This window comes from Ischnura elegans, chromosome 5 (assembly GCF_921293095.1).
Source record: "Ischnura elegans chromosome 5, ioIscEleg1.1, whole genome shotgun sequence".
Lineage (NCBI taxonomy): Eukaryota > Metazoa > Arthropoda > Insecta > Odonata > Coenagrionidae > Ischnura > Ischnura elegans.
In genome coordinates, this window is record NC_060250.1 from 116,670,182 (window position 1) to 116,692,660 (window position 22,479).

The 22,479-nt window shown below is 39.1% G+C and overlaps 1 protein-coding gene across 8 annotated transcripts in view; it reads right to left on the reverse strand.

Annotated features, from left to right (window-relative positions):
* The window catches only part of LOC124159450 (mucin-12-like), a 271,706-nt gene that overhangs the window by 56,694 nt on the left and 192,533 nt on the right, over positions 1–22,479 (reverse strand). For all 8 annotated transcript variants that reach the window (XR_006864964.1, XM_046535262.1, XM_046535263.1 and 5 more), the window contains 3 exons: positions 22,003–22,140; positions 18,961–19,185; positions 15,261–15,424 (listed from right to left, as the gene is read on the reverse strand). Coding sequence is in view for 7 of the 8 variants with exons in the window: in XM_046535262.1 (XP_046391218.1) it covers positions 15,261–15,424; positions 18,961–19,185; positions 22,003–22,140 (527 nt within the window). In the remaining variant the exon portion in view is untranslated. The remainder of the gene's footprint in view (positions 1–15,260; positions 15,425–18,960; positions 19,186–22,002; positions 22,141–22,479) is intronic.

Consider the following 22,479-nt stretch of genomic DNA (forward strand, 5'->3'; position numbering starts at 1 on the left):
ATTATAACAAATGACCCACCCCACAAGGCAAAAAAACTGGTAAATATCTTCCTAAAATCTATTCTACTAAGGTTGTACAGACAGCGTTACCCAGACGTTAAGCGAATTAGGCTGGGAGCCGTTAGAAACTCGGAGAGTGCGCGCTAGGCTTAGATTGCTTGAACAATTGAGAACGGATATCTTTAAGAGCGACACGGAGAACATCACATTTGAGCTATACTATGTTTCCAGGTCCGACAGAAGCGATAAATTAAAAGAGATATTTTGCCGAACGGATAGATATGCGAATTCCTTTTTTCCCCGAACCATAAAGGACTTTAATAAATACCAGTCGTGATTTCGTTCGAGCATTTCCTTTTTATGTGCAAATGGCTGGTGCTCTAACACCCCCTGCCACACGACTTTTTAGGCGACTTGCGGGGTAGTATGCAGATGAAGATGTAGATTCTAAATTTGTCTTTATCGGAAAAAGGTGCCTTCCTTAAAGAAAATGGCTCTCGTGTATATATTAAGGATACCCGCTTAGTCGGGAATGGCCACGGATGATTATCCCCGAATGGAGGAAAGCAAAGGGAGAGCGAAGCGTAGAAAATAGAAGGCTGGCATGAATGATGGCCTCAGAGGTGGGATTCCCCAGACTCCTCCCTCCCCCCGCTCGCCTCCTCCTTCCCTACTTTATCCTTGGTTATTTTCTACCCTTCATCTTACTATTCCCAACAGCGTTTGTGCACGCGTTTGTATATAATCTGGATACACACACACGGGGCCGTAGTATACCCTACGATTGTCCTTCCTCCCGAAATATCCTTTCAAAATATTGGCCTGCGATATAAAATGAGCAAAAAAGCAAGGTTTAAGAACTCAGTGATATGAATTACTCGTTTCTAGTAGTATAGGTTTTTTTTTAACGGTGCTTCGGCGCAACAGGTAATTTCGCACCGACTCTCCCATATTCACTAGTTACATTTTTTATCTATCAGTTATTTGTTACACATTTCTACACGTATAAGCAATTAATGTGGTTTGACTCTCTCAAAAAAAATTATTACTCGGTCAATTGCTTCATTATTATTTCTTGAAATGCTCCCCCGTTTATTTCGTGATTTCCGCGCAAAAACCTATACTTGGTTGAGGCATGCCTCACTGTCGGCAGCAATCACTGGTGTCATGACCGGGCAGTATCATTTCCTTCGTGGAAGTAAATGAGTGCGTAAGCGCGTAGTGTACAATCCTCAGGCGCGTCATAGCCACTTCCTCCCTTGGACCATAGCTTGTGCTTGCGGGCCAAGTGAGGACAACAGGCTTAAAGAGACAGTGTTTACTCGTTTGTGATTTTGAATCGATGGGAGTTAATTTCGAGAGTCGATGTGAGTTAATTTCGAGAATTGATGTGGAGGGATTTTGAATCATTATGGGCGAGATTTTGAATCGATGTGAATTTTGGGAATTTCAGCGAGTGGTATTTTTTGCCGGCCTTGGTGGCGGCAGGGTTAAGTCCTCGCCTGCTAATCCAAAGGTCTCGGGTTCGATACCCGCCTGGATAAGTCACCTCTTTCCAGGATATGGATGTTCGTGCTTGCACAACAGTTAATTGTTGGGATCCTCGGTGTAGAGGACATTGCGAGCTGTTTTCCGAGTTCGTGGGAATAAAGTAAATTCACCATAAATCATTTGGTAAGAAGAATACATACTGTAATAGCAGTAACTTGAGGAAACAATGATATGATATGCTACGGCTAAAACTTAGCTAGTAGTATCTATGAGATTTTATGCTTGGCAAATAATTTCCATTTTGAGCCATTCATAGTACAAGTATACTGGTAGGTTTACCGAATCATTGAATATCTAGGAACGTGAGATTGAATATTTCCAGTGGTGTTGATATGATAACGAGAGAGGATATATGCATAAAGATATTTTCCAAGTAATACAGCCGGTCAGAACACCTTGCCGATTGAGTATGATAATTATGGAAACCCGTCAATGCAAAGAAAGCATCTCATAGGAGAAGATTTGGAAGCATCATTATTTAACCTTATAATTTTCGAAATTCCATCGGAATTTGTGATCACTCACTTAAATTTTTCATGAGTTAACTTACGCACACACTTTACCTACTCCCTCCATACGCAATAGTTCAACCCAGCTCTCAAATTGAACCACCTATATAGTCAAAATAAGGTCCTACATGAAGCAAAATACCTTAGACAAATTTAAAAGAGAATAATCAAATTGATAGCAACGATCTTGCCACATAAATACAACGGAAATCATCGTTAACAGTTTCAATCTACCATTTTCACTCATAAAAATTAAATAATTTCAGGGTTTAATCGGTCTAATTTATTCATAGCGTAAAATAAAGGGAATTAATGCAATAGTTCACAGTAAATATATCCATCCTATCGTATCCAACTCAGAACCATTGTTTGGCACGGTGACAGAACATGATAGGAGAGCAGAGGTGGTATGAATTATTTGCTTCCTTAACTTAAGTGCACTTTTTTCCCACAATTCACTAACTAATTTTTAACATGTGGTACTCAATTTAAGGGATTCTTGGTTGAATAACTATTATAAATACCACTTATTTTTTTAAATAAAGCGACCCGGGTTGCAATGGATGATTATCATCATCAGGCGTAAATTATTTACTACCCTATTTATCTTATTATTGTAACCTTAGTTACGTCGCGGAAGAAGAGATGAATTTCGAAAAGAACGCCATAATAAGGGAAAAGGTTGGGTAACATGTATTAATTTATGAGAGTTATGCCCTGGTTATTAAAAAACTTAATTTCGAACTCCTCTCAAGAATCTATTTCGCATTGTTTCCACATTTTTCCCAGTGTAAGCGATTTAAACATACGCTGTTGGTCGTAACCTGCTAAATGTTTGCCACGGTTAATAACGCTGCAAAAACCTCGCGTTTAGGAACGCCCAAGAAATGAAGGCGAGGACCGTTAAAGACTTTATGGGCTGTCAGGGACGAGCATGGGGATGTCAAAGGCACAGTCTCCCAGTAAAACCTTACTCCTTTAAATTCCCTGCCCGGGCATAAAACGGGACCTCCTTCGCGGCGTACCCTTGGCACAGAGAGAAGAGGGCGCGCGAGGCGCACATGGACGTAAAAACGCTTTGCGCGGTGCGCCACGGGAAAATGGATGGGAGACGGCTGTATTCGGGGAGGGATGGGGGAGAATCGGCCAGCGTCCAACTCCGCGCGCACGGCCGCCTGTCAATCAACCCCCACCACCACCCCGCCCCAACCCAGCGGCGATCACCCCCCGAGGGTTATATGTGCACAGGATGGTGGGCATGAAAGCGATGTCACGATGGAACATTGCCCTGAGAAAGGAATGTACGCATTGACATCGAAAATCGGGTGACACCTGTCGGAAACTTCTTTTATGTTCCAATTCCTCACTCAAACAAAAAAACATCAAAATTAATCAGGAACTGAGAAAAAATGCATTGACATTGAGTCACACTCTAAAAGGCTGTGAAAAGATAGCAATAGTTTTCAAAAATATGCCGAGGGCGGAGGAATTAGTAAGCCAGAATTTTCAGCATAAAAACTAAGATTTTCTGTGTTCTTTCTGAGCATGATGCGGTTATTATTACGATACTGGGAAGTTGATGTTGAAAAAATGTCTTTGTATGTAGTATTTAACTAATTGATCCAAATAGCTTGGAATTTATCCAGTAAAATTTCAATATTCAGCCATAAAACCCTTAACGAGTGCAGCTGAAACGCGGAATTGCTCTTATTTATGGGAGAGTCAATATATTTCGATTCTTCTCTACGAAACGCGAAAAAATATTTTGACTCAAGATTACTATATATAACTTAGAATTTCATCCAAGAGACTAACAACAAAGTGAGCTGAGTAGTCATGGAAATGGCATGGAGAGAGAAAGATGAAATGCTATCGAAAAAGTATCGGGGAGTATGTGTCATTAAGATGAAACAAAGTGTGGAAGCAATGAAAAGATGTACCACTTGAAAAAATAAGTCCATGAAATGGCTTAGAAAATGGGAATAGCAACGCTAAAAATATGCCGGAAACAACTTGTGGGTCAAAAATAAATATTTCGCTAACTTATCGTTAACTGTTACTTTCACTTCAACAAGACTTTCACTTCTTTAAACAGAAGGAAAGCAAGAACGACGGCCTAAAAAATCATGTTTCCCTCAAAAGAAGATCTAGAAGAAATTCAATTTTACTTTGATCCGACATCCCTCAGAATGCCATTGGTCTATGTGATCAAAGGAATAAGCTTTGTTTATTCCTCTTCTCTTTTTTTGATAAAATGAGGAAAAATATAGTTAAAAATTTTCAACCCAGTCGCTTGAATTTCTCAAATTTGAGCTCTTTAAACAGAATTTTCGCTCTTTTGTGGATAGTAGAAATAATAGATTTAATGATATTCTTCACAGTCTTCATTCACTGGAGAACGAGTGTAATCCAGAGAAAGAAGATTGTGCACTGCTTCCGGGTCGTGCGATAGGAATTCAGATGCTTTCGAGGCATCTCTGCAGTCATATTTTTGGTTTAGCGTTTTGAAAAAGGGGCGCGCAAACTAGTGCATCTACGATGGGGAGCCAGGGAATATTTCCGTCCCCGGATAGGCTTTCAGCGTGGAATGTTTTTACAGCACTCCTTCGCCTGCAGCCTCGCACTCATCGGTCCGAGCGAAGTTTGCAGTTCGGAGCCCGGGCTCAAGTGCCTTAGGTTGAAGACCGCTCCCCCGACTATAAAGAAGCCGCAATACTAACGTATTAGATCTCACAATACCTTCAATTCACAATGATGCATCGTTGCAATGTTATACTAAAACATCGAATGTGATTTTCTGAATTTAAAATAAAAAAAAAAAGAAAGTTTCCTTCGCTAACACACTCTCTCAGTGACTCAAATCGAAGGATGGTGGAGATAGGTGAGAATAGAACTCGTCCCAGACTACAACAAAAGTCATGTGACTTTTCACACGATCAGATTAGGCGAGGCCGTTCTTTTCTCTCGGCCACCTCTTACGTCGAAAACTTTTGTTTGGGAGTGCCCCAAGTCTACACCAGGTATGAGCCGGGACCTTTCAGTCATAGCTATGCTACCAAACTAATTTTTCCTAAATGAACCAAACACTTAGGATTACAGAAGTAAAAAAATAGGAAAATGATCGAGGGAATATAAGCACTGATTATGTCAAAACTAGAGGCGGTAGGAATCTTAGAACTGGCAGCAAAAATCAGTACCTTAGTATTTAAAAATATAAAAAATTTATCTTTTAATATAGGAGAAGTAAACGAACCCAGAACTTTCCAACTCTGAGGTTCTAGTAGACAGAAAAATTCTCAAAATTAGGGATGTAAATTTTCAAAGGATTCTACAATAATGTCTTTCATGACCATCAAATAAGAAATGCATTGGCTGATTATCCGTATGCATAAATTGACACCGGTTTCCTACTTTAATATCACCAGCACTTTGTTTGACTTTTTATCGATTAATTCACGCTATAGTTTTATTCAATGAGGAGGAAGATGCAAAGGGCAATGAAAGAGAAAAATAAGTCCATGTAGATTTAAGTTTATGCTACAAGTTAAAGGATCGTCCACTAAGGAAACATGTTTGTTATAAATCATCAAAATATTTTTCTCCTATGCCGAAAAATCCTTTTGGTTGGTACGTTACCCACATTTTTCATTTTACTAATGATAAAACTTAGGTGCATAAGTTACATTCCACATTAAAGGATATCAATATTATTATTGATAAGCTATAAATAATTATATCTAATTGGTAGATGGATTGCATCGATAACTCAGAGATAAACAGGTTAAATCACGTAGCTAATACAATAAAGCCTTTGAAAGCGATTTAGCTCCAATTATGGTGGGCTTGGAGAGCGGCTAGTTCTGTGAATGAAGAGTTCAGATCCACCCATAGCCGTGGTATTGCCACAAGAGAGCCTAAGGACTTCGAATCCTTTCACCTTTACAAGGTTGTCACTCCAATGGACTAGAGTGCCCTTTATATCCCTTCCATCGAATTTGAGCAAGTACACTGCGAATGAATCATAATTAAAGGAAGAAGTAGCACAATTCCACTTTCAGGGAACATCATCGCACAACGTGCTTCAATGCTAATAAATCCTTCTCAAGTGCTTGGCCGCAAGACCAGTATGTATTAGTGAAGAAACGCGTCGTGTCTTCTCAGAAAATGAAATTTTCTACAGGGACGTGACTCATGGTTTGGCGTGGCTCCACCTAATACCACGCGGAACTGTTGCATTTGCACGAATTCATCCTTATGCTGCATCTGAAGGTTGAACAAGCCAATTAACAACAACAACAACAATACCAAGGCAATCTCGCAGATGTGGAATTGCAGGGAAAATCCAAAGCTTAATTCTCCTTTGTACACTCCTCCCGAGAATCCAACGTCAAACGAAGAAATACAACCTTCAGCACCATACACTGATTCTCACACCTCCCGGTGCACTAAGATCACTTTCTAGAGAATAGCACGTGGCTAGAACAAAACAAAACGAATCCAATGCTCCCGCAGTCGCAGTGGATGGAGATGAAAATTTCCTAGAGGCTCGATAAACCATCACTTCTCCCGGTTCGGCGAAGGGCGAGAAGAAAAAAAAATACCCGACGGATGAGACACACGGCTCCACCATACACCTGTTCCTCTCCGAGGAAATCCGTAAAAATACGTCTCACGACTCGGAATAACCCCGGGGAAGAGAGAGGCACGAAGACGAAGGAAAGCCGAGTCGTGGAAAGAGAGCTTGCTTGCTTTGCGGCCTTTCCATCCACGCCGACACAAACGCAAACACAATTTTACGCGGTGTCCTCACCTTTCTCGAGGGGCTCTCGCGAGGAGTTGGCGGGGTTTTGGAGGTTGCGGTCCGGACGGGCTACGTTGTTCTCGGGGAGATGTTTGTCTCTCTCTCTCTCCGTGTGACTATGGGCTGCCTGATTCTAAGACTGAGGAGAGCCTCTCTCTCTCACTCCTGAAGGGAAAGATCTAAACGGTGGCGGGGGGGAGGGGGAAGATGAGGAGGGAAAAACAGATGAGGGGTGGGGGTAAGAAAAAGAGGGGTCGTGGAGCCTAAACCCTTCCCTCCCTCCCTTCTCACCCCCCCATCCCAACTTCCCCCTCCACCCTCAATTCTCCCCTCCCTTCCACACACACACACACCAAAGGCTCCATGCTTCCTACGTCAAAGGAAGACTTCCGCGGCTATCTTCAGATTCCTAGCGATTGTCTTCCCATACTCCCCGCGACCCCAAGGATGCGCTTGGCTTTGGAGTCAAGAAGGGGCGGCGGCCGCTGTTTCGCAATGTATCTTCCCGAGTCGAGAAGCGGGGGATAAGAAGAGTACTACTCATCTGAAATGCCTGCTTTCAACGGAGCGGAAGATAAAAGAAGGCTTCTGAGGCAAATGAAACCTCTTCACTTTCGCGGTAGGTAAGTAGGGAAACGGGTAATGATGACAATTTATACAAGTTGTGGAGTTATAAATTTGGATCTCCTCTTAATATGAGCCAGTTAATGCTGAGAGAGGGGAGAAAAATGGAATAGGCACTGAGCCAGGTCTAAATTAAAATAAATCAATGGAATGAAGTGAGAAATAGGCATTATCACTTCAGAACTCTTCCGTTAAGAGGTTTTAAATTAATCATTGTAGCGATAGATATAATAAAATGCTTAAATTTATAATTTCTGAAAACAATCTTCATAAATCTATTTTAAAATTATTTAAAGCCTCATAGCAATTTTTTTATTGAAGATAAAAAAACCACCACGGCCAAGAATCAACTGAATATTTCTTTCTCTCCGAGGTAAAGATTTAATTGAAACCATTCAGTGAAAAAAGTGGTGTGTAAAACGCAAATCAAATTAGAGGCAAAATAATTAAAATTAATAAAACACACCCATTTGTCGACTTTAATTTCCCGCTGAAAAAGCCAACTATTGGAATAATATTACCATTCTTGACATAGAAAGAATAACAATCAACTTTTTTCGTATTATGAAATAGCCTCGTAAGTACTCCTTTGAACTGCATCCACGACGACTACAGAGCTGGTACAACACTCCTCATCAAAAAACTGGTTTTTCACCATATCGTGATCAATGAGGGAGTGAGGGAACGCAGATAGTACTAAGCAAAACTTTCCTTCACAAGGCGAAGCACTAATTAAGAGCAAGGCGTATTAGGAAAATTTGGGGAATAGTAGTGTGCAAAGCACGTCTCTTTCCCTAAAACAGTAAAGCAACATCGTATAGGGCTCGGCCCTTGAACTGCTGTTTACGGTGAGAGATAAAAGAAAGCAAACAGACCAGAATTGATGGTAATGCGCTGAATACCGTACCCGGGTTATTTTGGTGATCAGCAACAGTGTGACGAAACCAGAGGGAAAAGATGATATACATGAAATGGCAAAGACCTCAAAATTCCTTGGTACATTGCGATATCCGAGTGCAGAATGAGAAAGCTTCCCAGTCACAAAGTTGTTGAACGTGGGCCGACTGGTTTCGTACCGCCGCGAAATGAAATACCTAGGTACATATATGCACAATCACCATTACAAAAATGCAAGAACATGCATCAATATATGAAGAAAGATAGAGGAGGATTTTGAAGACAAGAAAAGCTGTACGGTTCCAAGGCCAACAATCGATCGAATAGTTAATTCTCTCCAAGGTAAAGATTAAATTAACAACATTGAAATGAAAAATTGGTGGCTACAACTTAAACCATATCAAATGCAAAATAAATTAAATGGAAAAAACGCATACATTATTTGACTTAAAATCTCAAGCCCAAAAGTTGACTGAATAGTTCATTCTCTCCTAGGTATTGTTAAGATTTAATTAAAGACGAAAATCGCCGTTTTGATAGGGTGTATTGCCGTGGGGCAATTTTAGTCTTTGAGGTTCAATTTAATTAAGAGGAACAACATCAACGTTTCTTTACATGAAAAGTTGGGAAATAATTTTTCTAAATATAAGAATTCCACGTAGCATACGTACCTTAAATATTGATGTAATTTTCTACACCTCGGAAATTGAAATCTACCTTTCGGCACTTTAAAAAAATCAAAGAATGGGTTAAATTTAATTTTAAAAATCTATTTGTAATGTGAAGATCTCGTACTCTCAATAAATAAAAAAACAATAAATGTGCACTTATCAAATATTTTACCCGTAACGAGAACAAGAAGACGACCGTGTCGCCGTTCTCATATTTTTCCGCGTATTATTCTTCACACCTTCAACTTCAACCGTAGAAGCTAAACTTTTACGTTTAAACAATGTTTAATGATGCATTATTATATTCGAATAAACAATGAGAAAAACGATATATTGCACGACCCTATAGAGCTTCGGTAGAATTTCATACAAATGCTTAAAAGTTCACCATTCCACCTTTTTTTTGCGCCGATAGTAAGTACCGTATCTTCCACTTCAGGCTTTCATTTTTACGCGGCCAGTCTCAAACTTGGATGTAAGGTACCCTGAAACTCACTCAGCACTAAGTATTTCATCTTCGAGTCCTACGTAGTGCCAACGGGAATACCCGGGGACCAGATACCGTCAGAATAATGTGGGTCATTATTTCTACCATTGGGAAATACGAGAACGAAAGAAATTCTACGCAATCAGGACTACCGCGAAGGTGCCGAGTCATTAATAGTGAGGAAATTTCTCCTCCAAATCTGTCTTGTGGAAGACATTAGATGTGCGCAAGTGACTCTGCTTCCGTATTTTGGTTACCTTCAATACTAATTAAGTTTTTTTTCGAAATGCATAGGCATAACAATTTATTATAACTAAAATGGAATGTATTTCCTATATTTAGCGTAGAAATAACAATAGAAAAATAAAAGCATAAGTTAAAGTGTTATTATATTGGCAAAACAAATACTAGGGATGCTTCCACGAACACCCTCAGTCCCAGGTCCAGATGGGAAGACAAAAAAAAACGAACTTTGAATTCAAAAAATAATTTGAAGTAGGTATTTTTATTCATACGGTTTATGTATGTCTGATGAGAAATGAAGTTAAATTAGAAGATACAAATTCTTTTGATTGTATATTTTCTTCGGACATCTAAAAAATTATGTTTCTCTTTCACGTAATGTCTTAAAATAAATAACAGGAAAACTTTTACTTTAATATGAATGGAGTTTCATTAGCTATAATGGTCAGCAAATATTAAGTATAGAATAATTGAAATGTCTCCAGATCGAAAATTAGCGATGAGGGCGGCATTTCCGACAGTCATTATCAAGTTCTCAAAAATATGGGCGCAATTTAAAACTAAGTTTTTTTTACAATAGCCACGCGATGTATAGTTTTTTGACCCTATTAACTACCTAACTTAATTCAATACTTGATACTTGTCTCGCTGTAATTAACGAGAGCGGTTGACGTTTTAAAGCTATACTACTGTTTGTTGATGTTCTCGGTCACAGGACCACGGCCTCTCTCTTTCATCGTATTTTCCAGAATTAGACTCTCTGTCGAGCGGAGTTCCTTATGTGCCAACCTCTGCGACCAAGACAAGGCCATTTAAAAATCATCTGGTGCATGGCGCAGAAAATTCTGTTTAACTATGAAATAACCATGCAACCATTAAACCGCATGTGATAGCAGAGAGGAAGTGCATCGGGTATTTAAATATATACACATACGCCCATATACACATATACTCTTATTTACATACATATATACTTTATACATATGTAATTATTTATATATATACACACACACATTTTTATACAAAGATGGTATATTTCCCAATTTTGCTATAATATGCCTAGTAAAAGCTTTTTTTGACGTCTAATTTTTAGGCATATTCTGAGAACAATAAAATTAGTAATTCAAATTCAAAAGTAAATATGCAACTTCAAATAAATTCTAATTCTGCAAATGGAGCGTTAGCGAAAATTCCCACAAAGAGGGAATACGAGAAAGTATTTATGATAAAACTCAGGAATTCAAAATTCCATTTATGAAAGTTCGGTGCTTACAGAGACACCTTTGAGCAAAAAATATGCTTAGCCACGAAGATTATCAGAAAAATTATAGGATGATGTAATTTTGACGATAGTAAAATTTTCTTCCCATCGTAATATCGCGACACAAAAGGTACTAACGCAAAATAAAATTGAATCAGTAGGTAGGTCTTTCTTAAGTGATCAGAATTTTTCTGTCGCTCGTTTTAGCCAAAGATATCGTAATGAAAACATGAAAGTTTTTCTATCTACTTTGTTTTGTAAATGCATCGATCGAAACGGTTTCCCCGATGTATTTGTTAAATGGCGCAGAAGATTTCACTGAATGACTCGTGAGAAAAATAAACAACTGCTTCCTACGATACTCGGCAACCCGCACAACAAGAAGGGCAAAGTTGTTACATATACCGAAGGGGCACCATGGACGTCTACGAAGACGAGGGCAAGCATTCGAAACAAATTGGAAACTCGAGCTATAGCTTTCGACATTATTTAAACGAAATAAAGTCGAAATCAACACAATTTTGCAACCAACATATGAGGTTAAACAATCTATTGTACTGTTATTATTACAGCTACCAAGGGAATGGGAAATAAACTACAAGGACAGGTTTTGGTAATTCAAGCGCTTCTGAGGAGCATAGCCTTTTCAAATGACATCATGAACGGTGATCGGTATGTCCAGAAGCATACGAATATTAGAGAGTGGGATAGAGAAAACAGCTTTCGAGAAAAGCTAGCGAGGATGTTTAATGGGCTAAGAGCGTTTCACATTAGGCGGGGAATTGAAAGTAAATATTTACACAAGCCGTCAAACATGAGAGGTTGGAGAAATGCCTCCGGTTGGGATCATGAGTAAAATCAAGAGGTTGCGCATTCAATTTCAACGCTCGAATCATACCGTACAGAGATTCCACTCAAAATGAGAAATATAAAATTAACTCCAAGGCGAAACGGTTGCTATGCATAATTGGTTGCAATATCCTACGAGTTTCATCTTTTCCGAAAGAAGGAAAAAGGAGTCTCAAAGCAAATTGATATCAGCCATTTATATCACCTTTGAATTAAAATATTTAAGTTTCTCAACTCGTGAAACTGTCTCCAGTCGTAGCCTCTAAGCAGGAAACTTTTTCTTTCTTTTGATTTCACGGAACTAGGAAGCCAAAAATATAAGATTTGTTTATGCTATAAACAAAAGACAACTTTCAACATAGATATAAAAATATGAGCTGCTGACAGTATTCGTGCCAATATTCTACGACAATAGGTGGGCAAATATAATTTTAAGCGCAGTTTTTCGCACGATTAATGTGTCCTTCAACGGTAATCTGCCAAAATAAAGTAATCAGAGTTTAAAGGCGCTAAGATATATGTCTTGATGTCCGAAGGCATCAATGTGAAATTCATAGCTTCCCTTCCCACCACTGCAGCCTAAGAGATGACATGAATTCCTTTAGGATGCTATTATTATGAGAAAAATCGCTTATACATATCAAAATAGCAGTAACTGCTAAATTCAACATACTTTTTTATTTTAAGGATATTTTTTACACAAAAGATCAAATAAAGGCGATACAAAACGCGACGAAACATGGAAAATGTTGTCTTAATAGGCTAAAGAACAATCCAAGGTAATTGCGAAGTGTGCTGATACCGAATTCTAAAGGCTAAGCGTATAATAGGAAGAGATGCTATCGTCTGTAGCAAAAGACATGGGTCGAATAACTGTTTGTTTTCAATTTAGCGGGACAAGGACGATAATGACTAAAAGTCTACCTTTAGTTGGCCCCGCGCTCTCGTCCATTAGCGATCAAAATACACGTGGAGACCAGCCGAAACAGAAAAAAAAACAGAAGAAGAGCGAAGCCAAAGATGTTCTGCGTTAAGTGGGTCAACACTCTCTCGCCGATTTTTTAATTTTTTTTTAAAGATGATTTTCGAAAGCCATCTTGAGTCTCGGTTGCAAATTATTTTAATTTAGACTAAGGATAACAAACGTACAAGCCATATTAATGTTATAGCGAGGGTATGAAATGCATATCCAAATCAAAGAAAAACGAAAAGTTTCAACTTATTTTTCGGTCTCAGCATAACGGAATCGGAGAGTAATGTGCAATACAGCATTACGAAAGCCAACATTCTTTTAGGATGAGCAACAAAACTGGAAATAAGGCACTTGAGAACTTAGTGCGCAGAATTGAAACGTGCTGAATACTACGCAGCTCTGAACAAACTCCCTAATTAGGCAAGCTTTGAGAAGAGGTGGGAGCCCTCAGTTTTCGTCAGATATTTAAACACCTATATACAACCATTGACACAAAACTCGGATTGTTACTTTTTGAAAACGAAATCAACTCTCTGTAACTGGACAACCAGTCCAGAAATTATTACAGTCCAAAAAAGCACTGTTCTATGAAAAAATAAATGACGAACTGCAATCATGATATAGTTAATCCATTTTTATCTACAGAAATCCTACGAAGAAACGCCAACAGAGCATTAAGCGTCTGACACATTTCAGTAAGCATTACAGTAGCGATAAAATTAAAATAACTTCTATTATTTTTTAACTATAATTAAGGCATAAAATATTTTTTGTACATTATGGTTTAAAATAGGCGAATATAGCAAATAAAATAAGTAGGTACATTAGGTTTACACAACGATAAACATTTATCACTCACGGTTCTCATCATAAATGCTTTTCACACAATATTAGGGAGGGAATTTTTATACTTTATTTATATTAAGTCACTGTTTCACTTGATGTAAAGTTCCAAAATAATAATACATATGAAAAGGATGATAGTCTTACGTCCGATATGAATTGTAATTATCACTCCATTGGTTTGAAAAGGTTCTTTAATTTTGTCCGTATACGAAGTTAATCGGTAAAAACTCATTTTTACAGTTAAAACCATGGTGGAAAAACAATTTTTTCTATATTAAAGAGGGAAATAATGGAGATATTAATTTCATAACATACTTTTAGACTGTATTGCCTCATAAGAGATATTGTTGTGAGAGATTAAAACCATTTTTTTTAACTGGAGGAAGTATTCTGAAAGAACAGTAACCGTAAAATAAGTAGAGGTTAGACTAATTATCTAAATAACAATTTAAATCAGTAAAAAAAATCTTCAAGCCAACATTTCAAAGAGGGATGGAGATGAACTGGATTTGGACATGAGATAACAGAAAAGAAAGGGAGCGCTTGCTCGGCAGTGCGTCTAATGCTGAAAACGATGGGAAAAACAAGCACTCAGAAGAGTAATGAACTATCGAATCCCGGAACCGAAATTGAAAACAAATACGCGAGGCTACTCTCGTGTAAGTGCGAAAGTTATTTCTCCTTCGGTCTCCTTGACTACCGTTCCGAACTCTACGACCGCTCGCGAGATGGCTCTGAGAATGGAAAATGCGACTCCAACGATGAGAAAACGCTGACCCGAAACTTGGGCTGAGACGGAAGTTTGTTTAAGCTTTCGAGATCAGAGAACAGAGGACGAGCGGAGGGCGGGAAATATTTTTCGGCCGGCGCTTTCGAGAAGCAGCGCTTCATACGGAGGAGAGGTGAAATACCAGCGGTGTGGTGAAACAAGCTGCTACGATTGGTTCCAAAAACATAATGGGAAAGAGCGGGAGAGACGCTTGAGAAAGGCAAAAAGCGCGCCTTCTTTACGAAGTGCTGTCTTTTGACGACCGCTCTTCTGGCGGTAGGACTGAAGGGAAAATATTATTTGTGAAGTATCACGATTGTAATATCATACGATTAAGTTTACAAGAAAGACTAGCACACATCCATATCTTTAGAGCGATTGATGTGCCTAAAAAATATGCACAAATAAATTTTCCAGCTTACTAATTTTGTTTTTATTTCCACGATAATATAATCACGAGAATAGTTTCAATCAATGGAAAAATAAATTCCACCGAAAAAAATAGTTTTTGGAAAAACTACACGCTCAATTTCATTGTTCAAAATGAAAAATTAAGCGTTTTTTCCGTCGTTATGTACGTACACCAATTTTATTCTAAGAATGCTATCCTATTTTCAAATGCATGTAGAAATTGTCATTTTAACAAAAGTTTTATATAGAAGTCATGCGGACACGGAGTTGTTATAGGCCAATGACGAGCAAGTAAGCAGCCCGAAAAACATTATGGTATAGAAAGGTAATTGGTACATAACAGGATATAGGTACGTAGGCAACCCTACCTGTTTCTTCTGCACCCTCTGCTTCTCCACCTGCCTCACTAGTGATGGGCTCTGGGCGTTGATGAGTGGCTCCATCCCCTGCAGGATCACCTGGGCGCCTAGGAACTTATTGAGCAGAGCTCTCGCCTCGCTGTCCTCCGCTGTGTCACCCTCAGCTGGTCCCTCTGCCGTGAAAGAAAATGAAACATCAACTACAAAATAAAAAAAAACTGCCAAGGCAATTGAAAGGGTTAGAAAAGAATAAAATTGGAGCCCCGCTCACCTAGTACAAGTCGAACGTTGGAAGGCTTATTAAGAAACAGGCGTGTAAATTTAAGACATTCAGTGGAGAAAAAAAGGTCATCTTTCCTAAGACCACTTCTCATTTTGAGGACATTTATTTGTGCGCGTTCGAAGGCTTTCTCAGATTTGCACTCGGGCACTAGCTCAACGCTCTACCAAGTTGTGCATCACGGACACGCGAACAATTTGTGGAGTCGAATCTACAGACATTTTCAAGACAAAGCGTTTGAATTTACAGAAAAAATTCTAAATATCCATGAAGGGAATGGAAATATACAGTTTGAAGTCTAGTCCATTCAGATAATTTGAACACTTTTACGCGATTTAAAGAAAGAGTTAAGGTGCTGATTAACCGAATTAGACTTTGTAAAAATTATTTTGTCAAGTGAAAAAATTTTATGATAAAAACAGAAATGGTAATTTCCATACTATTTAATTTCAAAGTGTCGAAGCAATGGTCGGTCGTTAAGTGTTAAATGAAATAGTGTGGATATTGCGATTTGTGTTTTTATCATGGATATAACAATATTCCACAAAATCAAGCCTGAAACGATTTTATACGTGAAATAAAATTGTTTCACCTCATTCCTTGAGGGCAAGGATATTCTTTCGTAACATTACAGCAACGCGTTTGAAGTGATTTCAGACCTTAATCATATTTGATTTTTACAGTTAATCCTTCGTACTCGCATCAAGTAATGATCTTTCATATTGAATAGTCATAATGGTAGTCCAGGTAAAGGTGAATTTTCTTGCGGATGTGGTTACATTTTATATGAAAAAAACAACAAGGAGAGTTATTCCGGTGTGTTTACTTAAAATTTTGATCCGGATTTCGGGGCATTGATCAACGCTGTCAATGTTACCCATACCTAGAAACTCGCGGCGATGAAATCCACGCTGAGGCGAATGACGCGCTTCCTTGTGGCACATCTCGGATACATTCAAAGCGGAAGGCTCGCATCCCAAGGCGGGAAGATAAAAAAGTCTGGAGACTACAGACGCATTACGACGTCGGGGATGAGGAAAGGGACGATATAAAATGAAAGTTTAATTTTCGTTTCCGTTTTGCGCCGAGGATAAAATTGGCAGCCATTCCTGAGGGCTTTAAGTCACGCAGATGATATCTGGTGGGTATTTGAGGGCGATTATGTCAGATGGCAGCGGGGCAGCGCTCCAAGGAGTCTGCGTTTCAAGTCTTGAGAACTGTCAGCGGGGATTTCGCTCATGTGATGCACGGAGGCTCGTAAAGGTGGTAGGGTTTAAGAGGACCCGTGCTAGGAAGAAAAGGGGTTACCGTCTGGGCGTTAGAAGCAAGTGAATTCATGGCGCTAGCTTGAGTACCTACTGGTGAGCCAAGCTAGAGACTAGTATTCGATATTGGTGAGGGATGAAACGCTTATTGAGACCTCTCCGAGTTCTCGATTTAGCAGCCAAGATCGCAAAGAATGTTAGCAACGTCTCGTTGGGCCTTCAATGCAACATCATTTTACTTTTTCGAGGGCGCTTCACGTAGGTGAATTTCTCCGTGAGTTGGGTGAGACTTAGTCAGTTGGTTAAAACCTTCCTCTCACACACTCGCGTAAGGCGCAAATGACCTGCACCGCCGGTAATATCCTCCAAATACCTTCCTATCCGTCTTAGCTCCAAAGATTACTCAAATTATCACTAAAATCAATCGTTCGACGTATTCAATATCTAGGATAGTTCCAGTAGCATAGGAATCCCTATTGCTTTTTTCATCAGCCATGGCATTCATATTCCTGTCGTTGAGAGTTCTATATCGACAATCAAAGCCCATTGCAAAAAAGTTGACAACTTCTCGCTGGGCCCTCTATGTAATGAGAGTTGTAATTATTTAAATAAAAGAAAAAATGATCATTTGTTCCAGAAAATGATAGCATGGATAATCATATTCTCGTTCAATTTATAGAAACCACTGGAGCAACTATCATTTTAACGTAGAGAAAAATTATCTTGCGATTCAAGATGAACGATTTTTGTTCTAGAACAGGGGTCGGTAGCTTCGAACGCACTCGAGTTACAAGGTGTTCATGAATGTTAACAACGTCTCGCTGGGCAGTGAGAGTTTAAGTATTAAAAAAAAGAAAAAAAAGAACATGTGCTCCAGAAAATGATTATACCATATCATATTCAGAGTCAATATATAGGAACCACTGGAGATATCCTTAATACGGAGAGAATAATTATCATGCGATTCAAGATCAACCATTTTTGTTCTAGAATAGGGGTCTGCAGTCTTTAAATGCCGGTTCGGGGTGCGTGTTCAAAATTGAGATATTTGTATAGAAAGCATAATCTCTGCGTGGGAGAGTTGACTGGATCACATTGAGGGGTGTGAAAGGTGGTTCTCCATGTCGAAATGTTTTGAATGTAATATTGCGACAAAATTAATACTTTCTTAAAATTTACACGAGTAATGAATTCGTAAAGGCAATTGAAAAGCTAGTTAATGCTATCCAAAACATAAACTCAAATTTTAAATATCGTTTGTAAGGTCCACAGAATTTTATTATCTGGCCAAGGTTTCCACAACTTATATAATTTTCAAAGATCTTGAAAATTACATAAGTTTCCTGTTAATAATAACCTTTTGTCGATCACAAAAAAGTTTTTCAGTCATTATGCTACCTATTACTCGGCTCTCCAAATTATTGCCATCTAATCTGAGGTACTCGTTAATTATAATAATATTGAATATTTTCCAAAATGTAAACTCTTGATTCCGTTTTGATAAACTGCATGATTATCAGTGACTTGGATAAAACAGGCTAAATCGTAAGGATCCATAATATTTCCGATCCATAATATTTGCAATCATATTTCAAACCATGGGCGCCGGCAGAAAATTTTTCATCCGGGTGCATTCAATGGCATTCCTGGGGCGTTCTTAAATCAGAGATGGCGATGAAACTTTTGTGCAAACAGTAAAACAATTGAAGACCTGAGTTAAAGAACCAGAAAAATCACCAATTTTTGCAAAAATAATATATCCACAAACACATAAAGTCTCTCCTCCCTTTTACCAGCAGAAATGGTTATTTTCACCAATTACTTTCAAACAGGCTCATCAGAAAAAGTTGAACCCTTAAACTCACTGAATGCAAAAGCCATTTTTTTCTCGCATTTATTACACCTTTGTTTGTTATCTGGTTCTTGCACTAGTGACTCCAGTTTTAGTTCCGTTAAATAGGACATTTTAAGTTGATTTTTACGCAATGCTTTCCTTTACTAGGTACATGCTCCTATTCAATTTCATAAAGTGGCCGGTGCAATTATTTTCCAAGATTTTTCTTGGGGGGTGCGAATCTCCCTTAAACCCCCTCCCGGCGCCCACCGTGATTCCAACAGTACTTATTGGTGGTTTTCAAGATTGATTGCGTTGCGAGGCACTCACCGTTGTCGGCTTCCCTCATTCGGCTGAGCACGTCTTGGACGCCGGTCACCTTGTTTTGGTTGCCGAGGAAGGAGCGACCGCTGGTCGACCCGTTGGTCACCACCGTCCTCTGCTCGATGGCGCGAAAATCCTCTTCCTCCTGCTCGTCGTCTGACACTCGCCGGACACGAGAAGAGGAGGTCGTCGTCGAGTCGCTTCCCTTCCTCGTCGTGGGACTGCTCACCCCTGTGGAATCACAGCAATAAAGAGAGAAAATATTATTATTTGATGTAAAAATTTCTCTCGAAAATATCTATGAATGACACGTGCATTGAGAATCGAAAACATTGGAAACCTAAATTGAGTTTTTTTCTTTATCCTCACCTCATTTTTTTTAATAGGCGGATTTAAAGGATATCACAGGAGATATTCATTAAATGAAGAGAAAAATCATCATGTGATTCAAGATAAGATCATTTTTTCGCACAATTTATCCACAAGATATCCGTGAAGATATCACCGTGGCTAGTCCCGGTATACTCAAATCAGTCAAGAGCGACCGCCTCTATGTGGTATAAGTTCGGGCTTTGCTCTTTGGCTGTGGCGCCGTGCACGCGACTTGGACTGCTAGTCGCATTCATATGCTAAGCAGTCCATACCACCTTGTCCAGTGTAGTCCTTAAATTTCCACAGATAGCTTAACTGACTAAAGCATTCGACCGGAAATCTGGGGATCCAAGTACGAATCCTGGTCAAGGCGAATTATTTTTTTCCCTGTGGATTTTTCGCACAATTTGTACATTGCGGGTGACTCCGTAAAAATATCACCGTGGCTAGTCCCGGTATTCTTAAATTACGCATGTTAAAGTTTGAGATTGCTAAATTAGTTGTATTTTTATAAGTTTTTAGAAAATTTTCAATGACACATGACATGAATTTCACGTGAATACTACTATAATGGCTTCGAATGCATTCGTCCTTATAAAATCCATGCTGGAACAAGAAGCTCAAAAACCAAATCGGAAGTCAACATAACAGAAATTTCACCAAAAAATCACTTTTTGTGAACATCAGACCACTATCTAGATATATTTGATAAATGAATACATTTTAAGGTATCTTTCAAAAAGAATGTAAAAATTACTTCCTGTGTTAACCTCTCTAACATCTAATCCTACTTGAGGTTAAAGAAAAAATTTAAATTTGACTCCGATAGCTACTCATCATTTGTAGCTGTTTAGTATAAGGGAAATAGAAACAGATATAAATGTCCGAGTAAATACTATGACTGGCTATTAATATGACTTTTAAAAAAATTCCAGACCATCTGGATATTACGGCTGGAGGGGAGACGCCAACTGACGCATTTGATTAGCATTTCTCTATTTATGGGAAGAAAAGAAAGAAATAAATTTAAAAAGGGTGAAATCTTAGACCGCATGCGCTATCCTCTTCAAGGGTGTTTGGTTGGCGGCCAATTGCATCCCACGCTCAGTCTAAAGCTGGAAACAAGCCTCGAGGATCAGTAACCGGTGCCGACAACCCAATGGGTGCTGTCTCTTCCATTAACATTCCCACAATAGATGAACTAATCTTCCATAAAAAATGTCGTGGATTCCATTTTGGAACTCAAACCTGGTAGATAGACTTGTTTCATGATTTTCGCTCCTGGAATCTTTACTGATAATCAGGAAATCGAGTTACCTGATTGCTCAAATGTGTATCTACCAATTAATTTCTGAAACAGAAAAAAAAACTTCACAGACCATAAGTGGGGCCTTCGACACGAAGTAGTGATTCCAATATAAGATCACCTCTCGATTAAATCCTTGACATAAACTCTATGGACCGCAATAATAAAGGTTACTACTTCTGAAAATACGTGGAAGTAACCTGGCAAGGCAACATCGCCTACGGCGAGACTCGGTTAAACCAGGGGACGCATATTTTCAGGTTAATAATATAGAGGTCAGTGAGTAATAGGGCTATATGATGTTCTCTAAACAGCAAAATGATCACCAATGATATTAATGGAGACAAAATAAAAAATAATCATTCAACCTGACCTGAATTAAATAGAGAAATAAGATAAAAAGGGAAAATCCGAAACGTATCTTCATGGTAAGCAATTACCAATTCTCGTTTATTTTGTTCGAAAGTTTTACACAGGTTTCTTTCTCATGCTTTCTCTCAACCTTTGGCACCCTTATATTTAAAAAATAGTACTTTTGAAACATGTGAGGCAAATGGTACCACTTGGTACGGCAAGCCTTGATGGATCTTTTCTTTTTGGCAATTTATGTAAATTTCAACGTCTTCCACGCGGGAGGCTCGAAATATTACACACTAGCCGGCCACACGATGTTGCTCGAGAAGGGGAAAAGAGAAGGGGAAAATTAGAGCTTGGAATTATTGGTAATATTGACTTATCAATGGGAAAATTTGAAAGAACGTTAGAAGAAAAACGATTTTTCGGAATGCAGTGTTTAAAGGGCAGCAATGATAGTCATGGGCCAGTTACCTGTGAATTGTGAAAGTGCGAGAAAAGGTACTGTCGGAACTGGAAGTCGAGAAAGCAGCCTTCATCTCGCATGCAGAGCGCATAAGGACATACAAGCATGGCAGAGTGAACGGGGATGTCATCGGAAGGTGGGCGAATAAGCAGTGAGCGGGGAATGGGTACTATGTGGCGCTGAGCACAGTTTGCAGGATTCGGTAGTGAGAAAACGATGCAAAGGATGCGTCGAACTCTACCGAAAGTAGCAATCTGGGGTTCCGGAGCATGAGATGCACATGTGTACTGACTTTGGCCGCAATTCGTGCAGCCGTATGGAAAGGAATAGCGGACAGACAAACAGACATCCTATTTTACATATCGATACCTCCACTGCATAAACGCTCAACAATCGCCCACCGAATCAAATCCGCTCATCTAGTACTATAAGGGCTATCTAGATGAGCAGATTTGATTCGGTTGGTGATTGTTGAGCGTTTATGCAGTGAAAGTATCGATAAACAGATTATGGGTTTGATAAATTTTAATCATAAGATTGGGGAACTCACTGTCGTTCTCGACGGATCGCCGCCTCGCCTGCTGCTCCAAGAGTTCGTCGTCCTTCTGACTCGATGACACGGCCGCACGCGTCACGCTGCTCGCCACCGTCCTCCTCTCAACCACCTCACCGGACACTGTCTTCGTTCCTGCGAACGCAAATCCCCAAAACATGACGGACGACAAATTAGAACTCCGTCGGTGGTAAGAACAATGCGTATTCTTAAAGTAAGGATAAGGAGGAGGGCAGGGGCGGATTCAGGGGAGGGGTTATCATGTAATGAACATCCCCCAAATTTTATCAAAATTTTAAAAATATTTATAACTTTAATTGTTTTTGTGTCCCTGTAAAGGAGTCCCTTCAACGTCGAGAGTTGTCCAAATCCATTTTTTAATTTAACTTTATTCATTTAATTTCGCTCGTCATTTGGGTTTTTGATTGTATTAATTTATAAGTAAATGTATGATTTGATTGGTTGGTGTTTTAT